At 40.7% G+C, this 16322-nt stretch overlaps 1 protein-coding gene across 1 annotated transcript; it reads left to right on the top strand.

The window, feature by feature from the left end:
- Positions 1-932: 932 nt before the first annotated feature.
- Positions 933-15871, top strand: PDCD4 (programmed cell death 4 (neoplastic transformation inhibitor)). Its single transcript, XM_010158963.1, has 12 exons — positions 933-1084; positions 2214-2310; positions 5784-6080; positions 6647-6741; positions 8401-8514; positions 8792-9013; positions 9269-9366; positions 10854-10968; positions 11780-11887; positions 12956-13066; positions 14045-14184; positions 15449-15871. The coding sequence occupies exons 2-12, from the start codon at positions 2271-2273 to the stop codon at positions 15507-15509; spliced, it is 1401 nt and encodes a 466-aa protein (XP_010157265.1). The 5' UTR covers positions 933-1084; positions 2214-2270; the 3' UTR covers positions 15510-15871.
- Positions 15872-16322: the final 451 nt, after the last annotated feature.

Here is a 16322-nt window from a genome sequence, read left to right as displayed (position 1 = left end):
AGCGGCAGGGCCTTTCTCGGGGTAGCTAAATCCGGACCTGGTTAGTCTTGCGGGTGGCTGCAGAGCGACAGCGGGGTGTTGGCAGGTCTCCAAGGCCTTGGTGATGGGAGGTGTTTGCCTGAAGCTAGGCCGGAGAGCCGTGTAGGCTGTGTGGGAGTGCCTCAGGGGTGTTCTGCAGAGGCGGGAGGTCTTGGTACGTTTTGGAAGCTTTCTGCTGCGGTGTGCGTTAATTTGTTCACCTGCTGCGGTACCACTGCTGTTCAGATAAAGTACGTGCAGTGATGCAGTGGTGTGAGCACAGAGCTGAGCGTATTTTAGTAACTTACGGCGTTTTTCAGACACTTAGGAAATACCCTCGTCTGCTGAACTGCTTTAAAAGTACTATTTGCATCACTGATCAATCTTAAGATCTCTTGCAGCATTGTTCTTTTGTAGATGCTTATGTTTCCTTCTGCCCATTTTCTTCCATATAATTTGTTCTAACACAAAATCTTGGGGTCATTTATTCTGATACTTTTACAGAGGTTTTCAGTTTGTGGCTGATTGGTAGCACTCTGTGGTACAACTGCAAAACATGAAGTGATTTTTTTTTGACACAGTGATAAATACCCGCATCCTGAAGCTCCAGCAGACCTGTTGGCTTGAGTTAATGAGAGGGTGTATTGCTAAATTGAGAGTATGTCTCCTGATCAGTATGACAACATGGATAATAAGGCTTAGTTATTCCACCTTTCTTAGGAACAAACTAGAGGGTGGAATCTCAAAAAGGCAGCATATGAAAGTCTTGTGTTGTTATTTATTGTGTGGCCATCGGTGGAGAATTTCAACTAGTGTCCTGTAAGGAAAAAGTATTTCTCTACTTGAACTTTAGGACTTGATTACAAATGGTGAAAGTCATGATTGTTACTTAGTGCAGGTTTTGTCTTTTTCAAAGAGGTGGACAACTGATGGAACATCCCACTAGGAAGAATAAAACTGTTCTTACAAGGTAGTTTGCTCAGATCAGACTGAGATCCGTACAGGAAAAGAAAAAGCAACCAACAGTGACTGGGAACACTTGAGAACTCCTGAATGATTGATTGAGGTAACTGAGAAAAAAGTGTTTATTAAAAAAAAAATGCTGTGGGGCAGGGAGGACTTCTTATTACACAAAGCTGTTAACTGTTTGGGTTGCCATGAGGAAATGCAAGCTCATGACAGCTCGGTACCGTGCCTTAAACCAGAGTTTATTGCCAACGGTCTGTGATGAATCATCTGCAGTTGACGGGCCTGTGGTAGACAAGTGGGCATAAGAGGGAAAACAAGGAAGGAGAAGAAAAGGGGAAGGGAGAGCTGTCGTTTGGTGTCACAATCTTGCCACTCAACGGTAAGCTGCTTCCAGGGTGTCAGAGGATGAAAAAAGGAGGAAAAGAACCACTGAATTCTTACGGGGCAGACACAAATACCAGTAATTTTCACAGATCACTTGGTATTCAAGTGATATTCACTGTGAATATCTTGCAGGTGAAAAACTGTAAGGGGAATTCTGGAGCTGCTTCATTTTTTGATGGATGATGCCGTCTCTTTCGCAGTGACGTGGGGTGGCTTTTAGAACAGCAGCTGCTAGGAAGAGGGAGAAAGAGGGTAACAGGAAAAAGAGGTGTTTGGCATTCTCCCTTGCAGACTGACTGGTGGTTGTAAGGAGTCTTTGAAGGGTCCAGAAGCACGCACTTGGCAGCTATATGCACACAGAGTAAAACATAGAGCATGTTCTTGAGGGGAGGAACAAAAAATAGCTGGTTTGAACGCGATACATCAGTACCATTTTATCAGTATAGTACACCTGAAGAACATTTCTCTTGTGGATGCAATTACAGCGTTGATATTGTGTGCTCATACAGATAACTGCTTTATAGAATAGGACAGTCTAAATGGATAGAGGTGGCTTTTATCAGCTAAAAAAAGCTGCATACAGAGGGGTTTTACCCTTAAAATAACGGCTTTTATCTGGGTGCCTCCTTCCTTTATAAGCAACAGACACGTAGATAGAGCAGTGCTGTCTCAGGTTACACAGTTTACCTTCCCAGGAACTTTTCAGTGGTTACTGATAGTTAATTATAACTTTTTAAAGTACTATTTTTGCCTTGTATTTTGAGAGTGAAGTGTTTGCAGCTTGTTATTTTAAGATTTGGTCTAGTGCTTTTCTTTCCCCAAGCTTCTCCATTTCTGTTTAGGTCTTGGAGGGAAAACGTTAGGACTTTGCATTTCACAGTCAGTTCTGTTAAGCAACTATGGAAACTGAGAAGGAGCACATTTCTGTTATCCCAACAGGTGAGTAATATAGTCAGTGTTTCTTTTACTTAAAATTGCTTAGCTGACCTGAAATGTTTTCTGTAGAAAAAATTTTATAACCTGTTAATTTTTTAACAGTACTTTTTAAAAAAAGAATAAAAATCATCAAAAATTTATAGAACAGTTCTTTCAATTATATAATAGTATCCTGCTTGATTACATTTATTTCAAAATCTGTTAAAATAATGAAGTTAACATTTACTGAACGTACTAAGTAATAGTGACTCGACTCCTTTATCATCTATCATTCCACTAGTGCTGATGTGAAAAAAAAGTTGAAAAGTAAAATCTGTAGGTGCATTTGAGAGGTATAAATTCTGCTTTTATATAGCTGTTTAGCTTAAAATTTGAGGGAACAACTGATGAAAGGCTTGGCTGGAGGTGGGCTGGCATGGGAAAAAATTACCAAATAGGTGTGAGAGACTACCCTGAAATTGAGTGTTTTGGCCATATTAGCAGCATGTTTTATGATGCTCGGTCAAGTTAAGAGTTTCATGTTGCTTTCTGTGTCTTCCAGAAGTTGTGATGATGTGCATTGACCTTTATACCAAAGAGTTTTTGCAGGTTTAAAATGTTGTTCAGGGAAGTTGTGTATATGTTAAGGTGGTATGTGATGCTCTCTGTGACTTCTTAACCCACAATTAGTTTAAGGTGGAAGATACGGTGCTTCTCAGCATTTTAGAATTATATGTGGATAATAGGTGGGAAACTCTGCTGATATTTCATTTGCCCAAATTAGGTCAATTTAGATTTGTGTATAGGTAAGTACTTGCTGAATGCTTTGCTTTTATGGTGCTACCTTAATTAAGGTAGCACCAGGTTTTTAAGTGTGCCTGTTGGTCTCAATAGCAGGGTAATGAGACAAATTTGGATAACGTTTTTAATACATAGTAAACAAAGTCTTAAAGTTTATAGAACACTGTTACTGCTTATATTTGTGTATCCATATGTTATATGATGTAAAAACGAGAAGCTGAAAGGAAGATCTGAATCTAATTTTGTCTGAATCTGAATATGTAATTTTTATGGAATTATTTTATTTTAGAAAATTGTTGAAAACTAGTATGTCTGTTTAACCTATTTTTTCAGCCTAAGTAGGTAACCAATAGTGGAGGGGCAGTTGGGTTATAGTATTACAGAGAGAGAGGTTGCAGCTGGAAGCGATAGTGTTCTGTAAGAAAAAAAGTTTAGTAATGCAATGAGAAAAACTAAGTCTTAGGGCTGGATGTTTCCTGTGGAGGATTTCCTTGCGTCTGGGACCAGAGATCGGGATTGTGTAAGGAGGCTGGACTGCAGCCTCCCCTTTTATGCTTACTCGTCAGATTCGGGACAGATTTGTGTTAATTGTTGGCCGTTTTCTTTGGAAACGGAGAAAGAAGTAAGTGGTCATTGAAGAGTGTAGTTCCTGGATAACCACACTGCGGGTCTGAACTGGAGGAAGTCATGGGAGAGTGGAGATGAAGAAGAATTTAAATCCATTTCTCTGAGATGAGCTGGTTGTGCTGATGCGGTCACCCTGGGGAATGAGAGGAAGGAAACCTTTTCTGTTTGGGTTTGCTTTTTTCCCCCTCCCCTGCTCACTTTATGCAAATCTCTCTTTGTTTTATTAAAACGTTAGATAAACTGAGAAACTCGTTGTTGGGGGGTCTTTTACTGGTCATGATGCATGCTTTTCTTTAGCTTGCTGCAAGCCTAGAAGGAATGCTTTTGCGGGAGCAGCGAGTGGGAAGACGAAGCTTAGACTGGAACAGCTGCGTTACTGTTCACCTAGAGCATGCTTGTCTGTGAACACCAGGCACAAAATGTTACTTCTTTGATCAGGAAGGAGGCAGTCACATCAAACTGTCTTCATCTCGTAGTGTAGCATCCTCTTTGATATGGGTAAATACTTTGAGGTTGGAAATGTCCCAACCGTTTTCAAGGCCAGGCTGGATGAGGCTTTGAGCAACCTGGTCTAGTGGAAGGTGTCCCTGCCCATGGCAGGGGGGTTGGAACTAGATGATCTTTAAGGTCCCTTCCAACCTAAACCATTCTGTGATTCTGTGTTTTATTTGTGCACTTTGCTTTCAAAACAATTTATTATGAATCTGTTTTGAATTTAAAAAAGAATAGTTCTGAGAAGTATTGCCAATGAACGTTGCTCATTGGAGTGTATTGGAATAGTGAAGTAGTGCATTCAGCCGAGTTCAAATACAAATTTAAAATACTCTTCACATTCTGGATTTACGGCAGTGAACGTTTCTGTAAAGCAGGCTTGGCACAGCTGGAAAAGCAGCTTCTGTGTTGCCTCATCATTGCATTTCCTAGGGTTGGGGCTAAAGGTTGTGTCTTTACTGAATCCTCAAGAAAAGAAGGGCTGTGTAACACAGCTGAGGCTGTTCCCTTGGGGGTGTGTGCGTTTCAGTTTGCAAGGACTCCCAGGGTACTAACTGAAATGTAAATAGATCCCCAGGTGCTTTTTTTTAATCCTCGTGGGTTAAGAAGGGGAAAAAGAATTTAGGAAAGCGTTTGCTCACCATCTCTCACGAAGACATTCTGCTCAAGTGAGGGACATCCTAACTTTGTGAACTCAGGTACAAATTTTAGTGTTCATTAACTTCCTGAAAGAGTGAAATTATTGCACTTCTTGATGCCCTGAGACATTCATAGATCCTTAAGTTGAGAGTGTTTTGTTGGGTATGAAACAAAGCTACTTCCTGTTACATGTGATTGTGGGAAGCAATAAACCGTGACCGTTTTCGAAAACATCTTCACAGAAGCTAGCGAAGGGCAGTCCATAGAGAAGAGAGGTCTTACTGTTTCAGAACCGTATCCTGTGAGTCTTTGTTACCAAACTTCCCAGGCTTTGAATGGAATGGCATTTTTTCCTGTAACTTTAAAACCAAAAAAGTAGTGATGTTTTTGTATTCTTGGAAGTTAGGATCGTTGCTTTTCCACCTGGTGAGGTGTGTTTGAAACGCCTTGAATCAGGGGAATGTTGGCTGATGGCTTAGGAAATCAGTTTCATTTTGGTGACTAGTAACTAACATTAGTGAGTCCTCACAGATTTTTTCTGTATTGGCAGTTTTGCTTGTTTCTAAATCAAGAGCTGAGTGGGTGGAGTGAGAACTAGGCATGTAGATCTTGCGCACTGAGGAGGTCTGATCACTTTTTTGTTGAACAGGGGTGGGGTTTTTGAAGGTTTACCTGTTTATAAATGGTTTATTCATTTGCTTTCCAACTCCTGACATATGCTCTGTTTAGACTGTGGATAGTTTGTGCAGGAGGATAAGGAACTCCTTATGACTGTGATGTGTGGACATATTTTAAAAACAACATCATTTGCCTTAACACTGTGATAAATAAGAGTTCTGTTTAATGCTGTAATCCTTTTTAAATGCAATGTGTTTTGGTTTTCTAACACAAAGCTGTTTAAAACCATAATGATGTTTTTTCTCCATCTCTTTTTTAAGAACTTGAGAATCTAAGTGATGTTCCATTTTCCGGTGATGAAGAAAATGGTGGGTCTGAGGAACGAAAGAGTGAAATCAATGGAAATTGGATTCCTGCAACTTCAATTACTGAAGCCAAAATAAATGCTAAAGCAAAGAGACGGTTGAGGAAAAATTCTTCTAGAGATTCTGGGAGAGGAGACTCTGTTAGTGACAATGGAGAGACCCTGAAGATCGGGGTTGTACCAACGAGCCCAAAGGGGAAACTCCTGGACAGGCGATCCCGGTCTGGAAAGGGAAGAGGTCTGCCAAAGAAAGGTTGGTGTTGCTTAGTGAAGAGAGTAGCCTGATGAAGATTCTGTTCCAAACACAGTATTTATTTTTTTTCACTGGGAATCATTTTCATAAACCACAGTCTCTGTACAGGCATTTGGTTCTTTGTTAGTTAGTAGGTGGCGATAGGAGCTAATAGTAGGTGGCATTCTTATCAGAAAACTTTCTGTGTGTATCATCAATTAATTTGTGTCTTTAAGGCAAGTACCTTTTCTTATCAGACTGAATACACAGATTTGAACTGTCAGTGGTTCACAGGATTGGTATTAATGCAAACTTAAAGTATGGTTATATTTGAAAGTACAGTTTCAGCCTTCAGTAATTCTTGTGCAGCTTCATGCTGCTTCTCGTATCTTACTGGGAAGTGGTGAAAAAGACAGTTTGCAGAAATGGGAAGGTGTCATACAAACATGCCCTTTTCAGCATATATGGTTAGAGTCAGGAGGTGGGCACAGCAGTGATACATCACTCTGGAGTGAAAGACTGTTGGGTTGAACTCAAGTATTCTTCCTAAACTGTCTGTCCTTGCTTACTGTCCTGTATTTTGCCAGGTGGAGCAGGTGGTAAAGGAGTCTGGGGCACACCAGGTCAAGTGTACGATGTAGAAGAAGTAGATATTAAGGATCCTAACTATGATGATGACCAGGTAGGCAAATAATTACGGTGTTGGGTTTTATTTCCTTTTATTGATTTCAGTGCTGTGATGCTCAGATTAATGGAAGTTTGACCTTTTGAGTTATGTGAATGTCTACTAAATGCTCACTTTAATGTTCAAGAATGGATTATTGCCTAGTTAAAGACAAGTGCTGTAGAAGTGTCACAGCACAATACTCGCACATCTTGCCCGTGAGCCCTCTTTCTGTGCCTGACTAGGCAGCACCCTTTTCCCAGCTGAGGTCTTCACTGCTGGTTCCCACGGAGGCACACGCTGCAGTGCTGGTCTATACGGCAAACAGGCGCCCTGTTAGAAATGCAACAGGCTGAGGGAGTCGGAGGGTCAGTCTGGGACAGTGCCCTCAATGGATTTTTCTCTTCCCTGTGTTTCCAACCCTCCCAGTGTCTTGTATCTACTTGGTACAAACACTTTCAACTAGTGCAGAGTTGACAGCCTGGATATTTTGTTTACATGCATTTATTTAGAATCTGTTGTGGAAGATTGTACCTTACAGCCACGTTATCAGGAAAAAGAAAAGCTCGTTGGGCAAAGGTTGCTCTATAACATTAAATCGCTGAGGAAAGGAGACACTGATCACTATCAGAGATCACTAGTCTCTGAGATGAGTACAATGGCGAGACTGTACGTAAACTATGAGATAAGCAGAGCGATGGCGGTGTCCTTTGAGCAGAGGCTGTTTGCTGCAGCCGTGGCTGCCGAGGGGGTGGTATGTGGGAATAACAAAACCTTCCTCCAGTATCACTTTCTCCCTGCAGTTCAGTGCTTTACGTTAACAGAGACAGCTATTAAAAATGAAGCTGGTGAGTGCATAAAGAAGTTTAATGAAGAATAAATAGTCTGTGGAACTTTTACATACTTTAATTTTTCTGAGGTTGTACACAGAGACGGATGTGAGGGAAGTACAGGCTTTTGGTGTTCTGCTATACTTCTTGATCACAAAAGCTTCTTTCCAATAAGTATCAGTTGGAAAACTTCTTTCTTCAGATTCTGTGATCTTGTGGCATTGTTCTAAACATGACTGCTGTAGTCTGTGAGGAGTAGCAAGCTGAACTATGGCGGGGAGATCTAGTCGTGCTGGAACTCTGCAGGACCAGGTTACATAGGAGGCAGTTGCTGTGTGATTCTTTTTTCCCTTAGGGGGATGTCTTCACTCGCAAATATTCTGAAAATGCCTTTTCTCTGATTTGTACGTGCTACCGCCTGTCTGGTCAAGCAGTCACTGAGGAGGGGGAATGCGGGCGGGCAGGCTGTTAGGGACTGGAGTGCCACTTGCAGGGAAAGGGGCTGAAAGTTAACCCTTGTGTGGTGACACAGCTTGCTGCTGGGCTGGGACGGGGATTTGACGCTCTCCCTTCAGTACGTAGGTACTTGGTCTCTGTGTTCAGGTGGTGTCAGCAGAATCCTAGGAACAGTTTGGAGTGTTACTGTCCTTTAACAGTAAATTCAAAATAGGAGAAGTATGACATTTAGCCAGCATTGTCCACACTTCACTGGTAGAGACCTAATCTGATGTTTTCTAGAGGAATACTGCTTACCAAGACTAAAGGATTAAGGATTTAGAAGTTACATTTTGATGCTGTTAGCACTGTTTACCCAAGGGTATATGCTTTTGTTGCCCTTTTAAAACAGGAGAACTGTGTCTACGAAACAGTAGTATTACCTCTGGATGAAAGAGCATTTGAAAAGACTTTAACACCAATCATACAAGAGTATTTTGAACATGGAGATACTAATGAAGTTTCGGTACGTCACATGCCTTTTTACTACTATTTTGTGGTTATTTTGTGGGGCAAACCTGTAGCATACAAGGGAATCCAATTGCTAGCTATAAATGAGTGTAGAGATGTTGACAAGAAATGTGCAGTAAGAATACCGAAGCAGTTACATTAATTACATGAGCAGAAGTGTATGTGTAAATATATTACGAATAGATAATTATTTACATATTTATATATTTATATAATGTATTTAATAAAAAGAATGAAATCTTGATCTGTTTTGTTTTTCAAATCTTATTTAGGAGATGCTGAGGGGTTTAAACCTTGGTGAAATGAAATACAGTGTGCCAGTGCTGGCTGTTTCCTTGGCATTAGAGGGGAAGGCTAGTCACAGGGAAATGACATCTAAGCTTATCTCTGACCTTTGCGGGACAGTAGTAAGCAAAACTGATGTGGAAAAATCCTTTGATAGACTGCTTAAAGAACTACCTGAATTGGCATTGGATTCTCCCAGGGCACCACAGGTACGTTTGTAAAGTTTTATGCTAGTAGTCAAAAGCTTTTATTGCATATTGTGGCTAAAATCAGTCAAGCAAACTAAAATAGACTGTATTTTGAAAGAAAATCCACGATTAATCCCCAACCAATTTCTCAGGCTGCATTTTTACTTTGAGATGGCTTATTTAAATAAAATCTGAAAACCAAGCACATCATAATTGTCTACTTAGAACTACTTTGAAATTCAACATTTAATTAAAAATGCTTTGGTTTTGTTGCAGCTGGTGGGCCAGTTTATTGCTAGAGCTGTTGGAGATGGGATTCTAAGCAATACCTACATAGATGGCTACAAAGGCACTGTGGATTGTGTCCAAGCTCGGTAATGTTGTTGTTTTCTCCATGTAGCTACAGTGTTCTATTCCAGATGCCAATGATGATGATCAGGAATTTATGACTTCAGGATAAACCATGTGGTTTTCTATAACTTCTTGTTTTTTAATTTAAAATGATAAAAAAAGAAACCCACAGAGTCTGCAACAACAACAACAAAATCCAGAATGACTCAGATCAGAGGAGAAATACTGGAAGTGCCTGAAAAGAATGTGTCAATGCATTTGAGTTCTCTTTGTCACGTTTGCTGTCCAGCTTGTGTTTGAGGGTGGGGGGGGAAGAGAGCTGAACCAGAAGTGCTTATAGAAGGTTCTGTCTTTAGAAAAAGCTTTAATGTGATCAATGAGTAAATATAGCATCAGGACAGCTGCTGTAAATACGTTGTGAAATACACAAGGGATTAACTGTTTTGCCTTAGAAAGGTTTGAAGCTTGTGCAGTGCTCTCCCAGACTCTCTGTAATGCTTTATTCATCGAGAAATACAATTGTTTTCTGTGTCAGGCTGAGAGGTTTGAAGGAGCAATCTCTAACCAAGAGGGGCATTTTAATAACTAGCCACGCTTTTATTATTTTTTCCCCTGTAAGTGTGTGTTTGAGGCTTGATATGGAGGTGCTGAAATCCTGACGCTTCCAAAAGCTGCGTTTGTAGGGACTGTAGCTGGGTACTTTGGGAAGGGAAATGCCTCACTGCCTAACTGGAGGGCTCAAATGGCGAACGTGGTCAGCGATGCGAGCGTCTCCGGTGGTCGGAGGGACTGTAGCCTGCGTGCTGCACATCTGGGATGCTTCGCTGCTGTTTCCTGGCCCTTCATTTCTGCTTGTGAAATCTTGGTGAACAGTTACTGCTGTTGGCTAGCCCCCAGCATGAGGACTGGGATTTAGCTGGATGGTGGTACAGGAGCTGAGATTTTTTTTTTTTTTCATCTTGCTTCATTTTCATTCTTTTATCACAAACAGGCAAGCTTCCCCCCTGCACACCATCTTTTTGCAACCACGTCTTTGCCTCCCGAAGTGTGGTTTTGGCTTAAATTCTCCAGATTTCATAATTCTTTAGACCCAAACTGAAAATACCATTTCAGTAGCAAATCTGTTACTCAGTGTGGAAGCAACTCCAGCCTCCTGTTGTTTGAGGTACACATGCCAAGCTGCATTCTTGGAGGAGCCCGGATACAATCCATATCTGCACAAGAAAATACTAAGCTCATTCTTGGGAGATGTTTCAGATTGTGCACTGATGATTCAGATCTGCTGCCGTCACAGGACTGTTACCTGCCCTTAGCCTGGAACAGCCAAAAGTGCAAAGGTGGCAGAATGTGGGGAGCTAGCCTGCTGGCTAACCGTGGAGCTGCTAACCTGGACCTCTTCCAGGGATCTGGTTGCTTTGCCCGAAGAGAAATGGCAGTGGGGGGGAAGTTACAGATGCATTTTAATTAACTTTTGTAATAACTTCTTAAAATGCCAACTTTTGCTTTCTAGAGCTGCGCTGGACCGAGCTACTGTGCTGCTGAGCATGACCAAGGGTGGAAAGCGCATAGACAGCGTGTGGGGGTCAGGAGGCGGCCAGCAGTCCGTGAAACACCTTGTCAAAGAGGTAGCTGCTTTCTACAAACTCCTTTCTCTGATTTACTGTTTGCCTAAGCTTATCTTGTTCGGTACAGAGCAGAGATACATCTGTTAACCTGTAGCAAAATGATGGCTTTGAGTGTTTTGGCTTTTTAAAAAAAAAAAAAAAACAAAGTAGGCTTTTTTAAAAAAACTATGTAGATCGTTTTGTTGATGTTGTGGTATTTGTCAGTGGTGGGAACATGCCAGTACATACGCTGTATTGCAAGTATACATTTATTTTTGCTTTAAGCAAAATTTCAAGCTCTTAGCTTTTTAAGAGCTTGCAATAGAAAATGGTGCATTAATTAGAAGAGCGAAGCTGAAACTGGCTAAACTAGATAAACTATTTTTTTTGGCATCAGTGATTAAAAGCACCGTAGTAACTCAGAAACAGAGGAAGAAACAGGAATGTTTAGACATTCATGCAGCAAAGTGGGCAGGCTTAAAGGAAAAGGTTATGTTCGACTTTCTGAGTTGTAACAGGTGATAGGTGAAGGGGCGCAGGGTAGAAGATGAAACTTAATCATACACGTATTAACCTTTTTAGCGATACATATCTTAAAAAGCAATGTTTCTGGTGCTCGTGTGTCTGCATTAACACTGTGGATAGGTATTTTCCTTACACTGTGTTTCAAGTGCTGATAAGGTCTCTGTAAATATATTTATAAAAACACTAGCAGCAAGTTTCAGGAGCTGACTTCCTACTGGGTCGATTGCAGATGATCAACACAGCTGGCAGCTTTTAAATTTTCTATCTAATTAGCATTGGGCTTTTTGTTTGTTTTAAAATTCAATAGATTGATATGTTGCTGAAAGAGTATTTGCTTTCGGGAGATCTGCTGGAAGCTGAACGTTGCCTTCAGGAACTGGAAGTACCCCATTTTCACCATGAACTTGTATATGAAGTAAGGAGAAATCAGAGTCCCTGTAATAACTGTCAGTAATACCAACAGGTTTGGGGTTGTTTTGATGTGGGTATGCAAATAATATAACTGGAATCTGAAGCTAGGTTTGTGAGTTCTGATGTTGTTGGAATAATTAAGTCGTTTCATGCAAAGTTAATGGTTTGTGTGCACATCGTGCAACAAGCTGCTGCTAACTCTGGGAACATCCAGAATGAATTCCTGCTTGTTGGGTAAATAACTGAATTCAGATTATTACTGATCCCCGAAAAAGAACAGCTCAGTTTTTTCTGCTGAGGAATTGCAGCAAAAAGCCATGCTCTGTTTTGGTGTTGATTTCCTTTTAGTTTCAGATATCTGGATATTCTAATGGGTGTTACCTGTTTTTGTTAAGTTATAGAGCTTCCTTTTCAGGGTGGAATTGTTCCATCTAGCACATTTGTAAAAGCTCCGAGATACTTCAAAACCAGACTGCATGAGAGAAGGATTATCCTTGCTGTATCTGGGAGGCTGTTCCCATTTGTACTCTTTTATCTGCCAAGTTGGGAAATGGTTGTTTACCAGTAAAGCTGAACACCCACAACCTACAAAATCTTCTTTTCAGTAAATTGACTCCTTTTAGAAAATTCCTTCACGATAGAAAAACAGAATCCTTTTAGTGGATGGGGATTGTGAAGATTTGTAGATTTTAAACTTCAAAGTTCTTCTAAAAATCACAGATACAAAAAAAAAAAATCAGATAAAAAATTAATTCCACAGAATTAATTAATTGCCATCTGTACTGCAGCAGCCATATGGAGAGTCATGTGTATCTCAAACCAAGCCAGAAAGGCAATGCTTTTCACTGTCTAGTCCTTTCTGGTTTTTCATACCTCTTGTCTTTATCCAAATAACTTCAAATCAGTTCTTCTTTTCAAATAATAATAACATGAAATTCTAAGTGCACGTAACACAGCTGTCTCTCTGGAAAATGCATAATCATTCATGCCTTTTGGCAGCTCACATGCCTATACACCATGTACCTGAATCACTGTTTTCTTTTTAGTAAAACACTTGGGTGATTTGTTTCAGGCCATTGTAATGGTTTTGGAGTCAACTGGAGAAAAGACCTTTAAAATGATCCTGGATTTGTTGAAATCACTCTGGAAGTCTTCTGTCATTACTGTGGACCAAATGAAAAGAGTAAGTGTGGCATTTAGAGAATTTTGGGAAAGGTATTCCAAATCTGTATATTTTACCTTCTTTTTAGTGCTACTTGTAGTCTGTTGCTGACTGATACTTTTCAGTTCTCCAGTCTGTGTCCCATACAAACAATCTGCCAGTGACACGTGTGCAATACTTGCCGTGTACTGGAAGAAATACAAATGAGTTCTCAGTAGTTCTCTAGAACTGCAGGTAGAGAATATCTGAATCCTCACTCAAGGACTTCCAACTGCTTTTATGCAATTAAGTGGTTAAAATAATTTAAAATGCTGCAGTGTAGCTTCATTGGTCTTAAATACAAATTTTCTTTTTATCCAGTCATTCTTCAGGACTGAAGTAGCACAATAAAGACCCACTTAATTGCAGGTGTCTGTTAGAACAGTATATAGAAGCTACTGTTTTACACAGTTGGAGTCAGCCATGCCTTTGTGTCTAGGTGTGCATACAGGACAGCTGTTCTGTCCCAGGGCCAGTTGGGTACCACAAAGACTTGTGTCAAAATGTACGCAGCCATACCGCTGCTGGGAGGTGATGAGGTCATCTCTGGCTGTCACCAGCCTTCCCCTTACTGCACTAACTATTGCAGTGAGGATTTCTGGCCACTTCTTCTTCACCTACATGGAGGAATAATTAACTTTTCCTTCCTTGTGTTCCTACCCATGCGATAGCCAGGCTTTCACGCCCGTTCTGTACTGTCTGGATTTCGGGTCCCAAGAAGTTAAAAAATTCAGCTGGTGTCTTTATGTAGATAGATGGCTGTGCAGTACCATGGTAGTGGCTGGTATTACCTTACTCTTCCACTGACTTGCAGCTGCTCTGCCTTAGGTTTGTTGGAACTGACATAATGTACGTGAAATTATTGAAGAAAACAAATCATCCGAGTGCAAAAGGCTATTTAAAACATGTGTAGTGACATCATAGAGTAACCAGATCACTATTTGAATTCTTCCACTGCAGGGCTATGAACGAGTTTACCGTGAAATCCCAGATATTAACCTGGATGTGCCACATTCCTATTCTGTGCTTGAGCGGTTTGTAGAGGAATGCTTTCAGGCTGGAATAATTTCCAAACCGCTGAGAGACCTCTGTCCTTCCAGGTACTTGTTTCACTGTAGACAGGTGAATGCACTGCTTTTTGTCCCCACTGAGGTAACAGAAAGCAGGACCTTGTGACCAGAGTGTTATTACAGGTTGGAACTATGGGAGATGGAGAAACAGAGGGTTAGACTGGTAAAATCTTTATTAAGAAGCTGCACTGATGTGAAACCTGTTCTGTGGAGGCTGAGATAAATTCCTGAGGAAAGTAAGCCTCTGCTGAGTCCCAGGCAGCAAGCCTGTGTGCTCTCCAGAGGGCGAAGGCCTGCCTCTCGATGCGTGCCATACTGAGATGGAGGATTCGGGTGTAGGTCACAGTGGAAAACTGCTAGCTGTAGGGGTGGTGGGGAATGACTGGAAAAACTGCTTTAAAAATGGGTTTAAACATACCAAACTGCACAAACAGAGCTCTAAAACATAATTGGTTGTCTTGTCTATGTCAAAAGGAACAGGATGCTTTTTTGTGGAACTCCAGACACCTGATCCTTTCGTATCTGTTATTCATGTGGCTTGTATAGTGCTTTTTGGTTTTTCACGGTTTACTTATCCAGTGTGTGAGTACTGCTGCTCAACTGTAGCTGTCAGCATTCCTTTCTCTTCTTACTGGTCACCATACAATTAGCAGGTTACATGTATTCCCCCCTGGAAATCAAACTTTTAAATATTCTGTTAAAACTATTATTTGCAATTTTATGCATTCTAATTATTAGCCCTTCTCCAGTTTTAGTGTTTGCTAGGCTGCTTAAACCATCCTGACAGCTTGCAATAAAGTCAGATTTTGCAGCGTTTAATGTCTTCATCAAAACCAGCCCCGACTTACAGACTTCAGACTTAAAATTGAGTTTGTGTGGACCTTGGTACCAAACGTTTTGCAGGTTTGGGGTGTGGGAGCGTTGAAAGTCATTGCTGCAACAAAAGCTTGACTGTACTTCAGTTACCACTTATCTGTTGAGGTGTTTTTGGCTTATGCCCTTCAGTTCTGGATAGAAACCCACTATTCCTAAGCTTTCAGAGTGGCATCTTTTGCAAATGTGAATGTGAAAAGGTGAGCAAAGTAGAACACTCGACAGTACAAATTTTGAAAACCTTCTTACAAATAAACCTGGATGTAAGATTCAGATGTTAACTTTAAGCAGTTTATCAGTGAGCAACAGTGTAAGCTCCAAGACCCAGAGAAGATTCTTCTCCGTGGCTCGGTGACAGGTCAGAAAACACAAGCAATGCTACTGTGAACTTACTGAAAAGATACTTTCCGCTTTCTTACAGGGGCAGAAAGCGTTTCGTGAGCGAAGGAGACGGAGGTCGTCTTAAGCTTGAAAGCTACTGAATGTGAGAACTAACTCCTGAAGCCTTAAAAGTTTGAAGGGAAAATAGATCTCTCTATATATATATACAAACACACATGCTTTTTTGGTGTGTGTATGTATATATATGTATACACATATATACCAAAATTTTAAGAGTTGCTTAGCACAGTTCATATTTTTTTAAAAGCACATGTTTTGGGTACAAATCAGTTGTGGTTTTTTTAAATAGTTTTATAAATTTTCAGGAAGAACTTATTTCTTTGGGCATATATAGTAGAACAACTGGCCACTCTGCTGTGGTGGTGCCTTCAAATAAGCTATCTCTTTAAGTGCCATATGTTTATGACCTAATCATTCCATCTTTGCATCGATGCCTGACTGCCGCTCTTTCTTTCAAGGACAGTGTTGCCATCATAAAATCACTGGTTTATACAAAGCTTTATAGAAGGGTCAAGTTAAGCTGCTGTGATTCCATTTCCATTGCTGCTGAAGAAATACTGTGCTTTGGGAGGAAAAATACCCGTTTCTTTGTTATAAAGAGCCCAAGAAAACGGAGTTGGGTCATAAGACTAATTCACGTGTTCCAGGGGAGAACATTTAGCCCCCATGTACCTAATTCGTCTGTTTTTTTCTATGTAACTGGAAAAGTGAAAAGTTGTGGTAAAGCATATTAAAAGTATTTTTTGTGAAGCTCTCCTTTCTGTCCTTTTTGTGAACAGAATGAATTTTAGCTGTTCAAATCTGACACGTGTGCGGTGAAGCTGTGCAATTCATAGAATCATAGAATGGTTAGGGTTGGAAGGGACCTTAAAGATCATCTAGTTCCAACCCTC

The sequence above is a fragment of the Eurypyga helias genome, unplaced genomic scaffold, assembly GCF_000690775.1.
Source record: "Eurypyga helias isolate BGI_N326 unplaced genomic scaffold, ASM69077v1 scaffold25739, whole genome shotgun sequence".
NCBI lineage: Eukaryota > Metazoa > Chordata > Aves > Eurypygiformes > Eurypygidae > Eurypyga > Eurypyga helias.
This window is presented reverse-complemented; position numbering and strand designations above follow the sequence as displayed.

What these genes read in the sequence shown, in the direction of transcription:
- PDCD4 (XM_010158963.1), top strand. Translation starts at nt 2,271, where the DNA reads ATGGAAACTGAGAAGGAGCACATTTCTGTTATCCCAACAG. An exon ending in AAGAGGTCTGCCAAAGAAAG is followed by an intron (nt 6,081 to 6,646) that starts GTTGGTGTTGCT and finishes GTATTTTGCCAG; the next exon opens with GTGGAGCAGGTGGTAAAGGA. An exon ending in CTGTGGACCAAATGAAAAGA is followed by an intron (nt 13,067 to 14,044) that starts GTAAGTGTGGCA and finishes CTTCCACTGCAG; the next exon opens with GGCTATGAACGAGTTTACCG.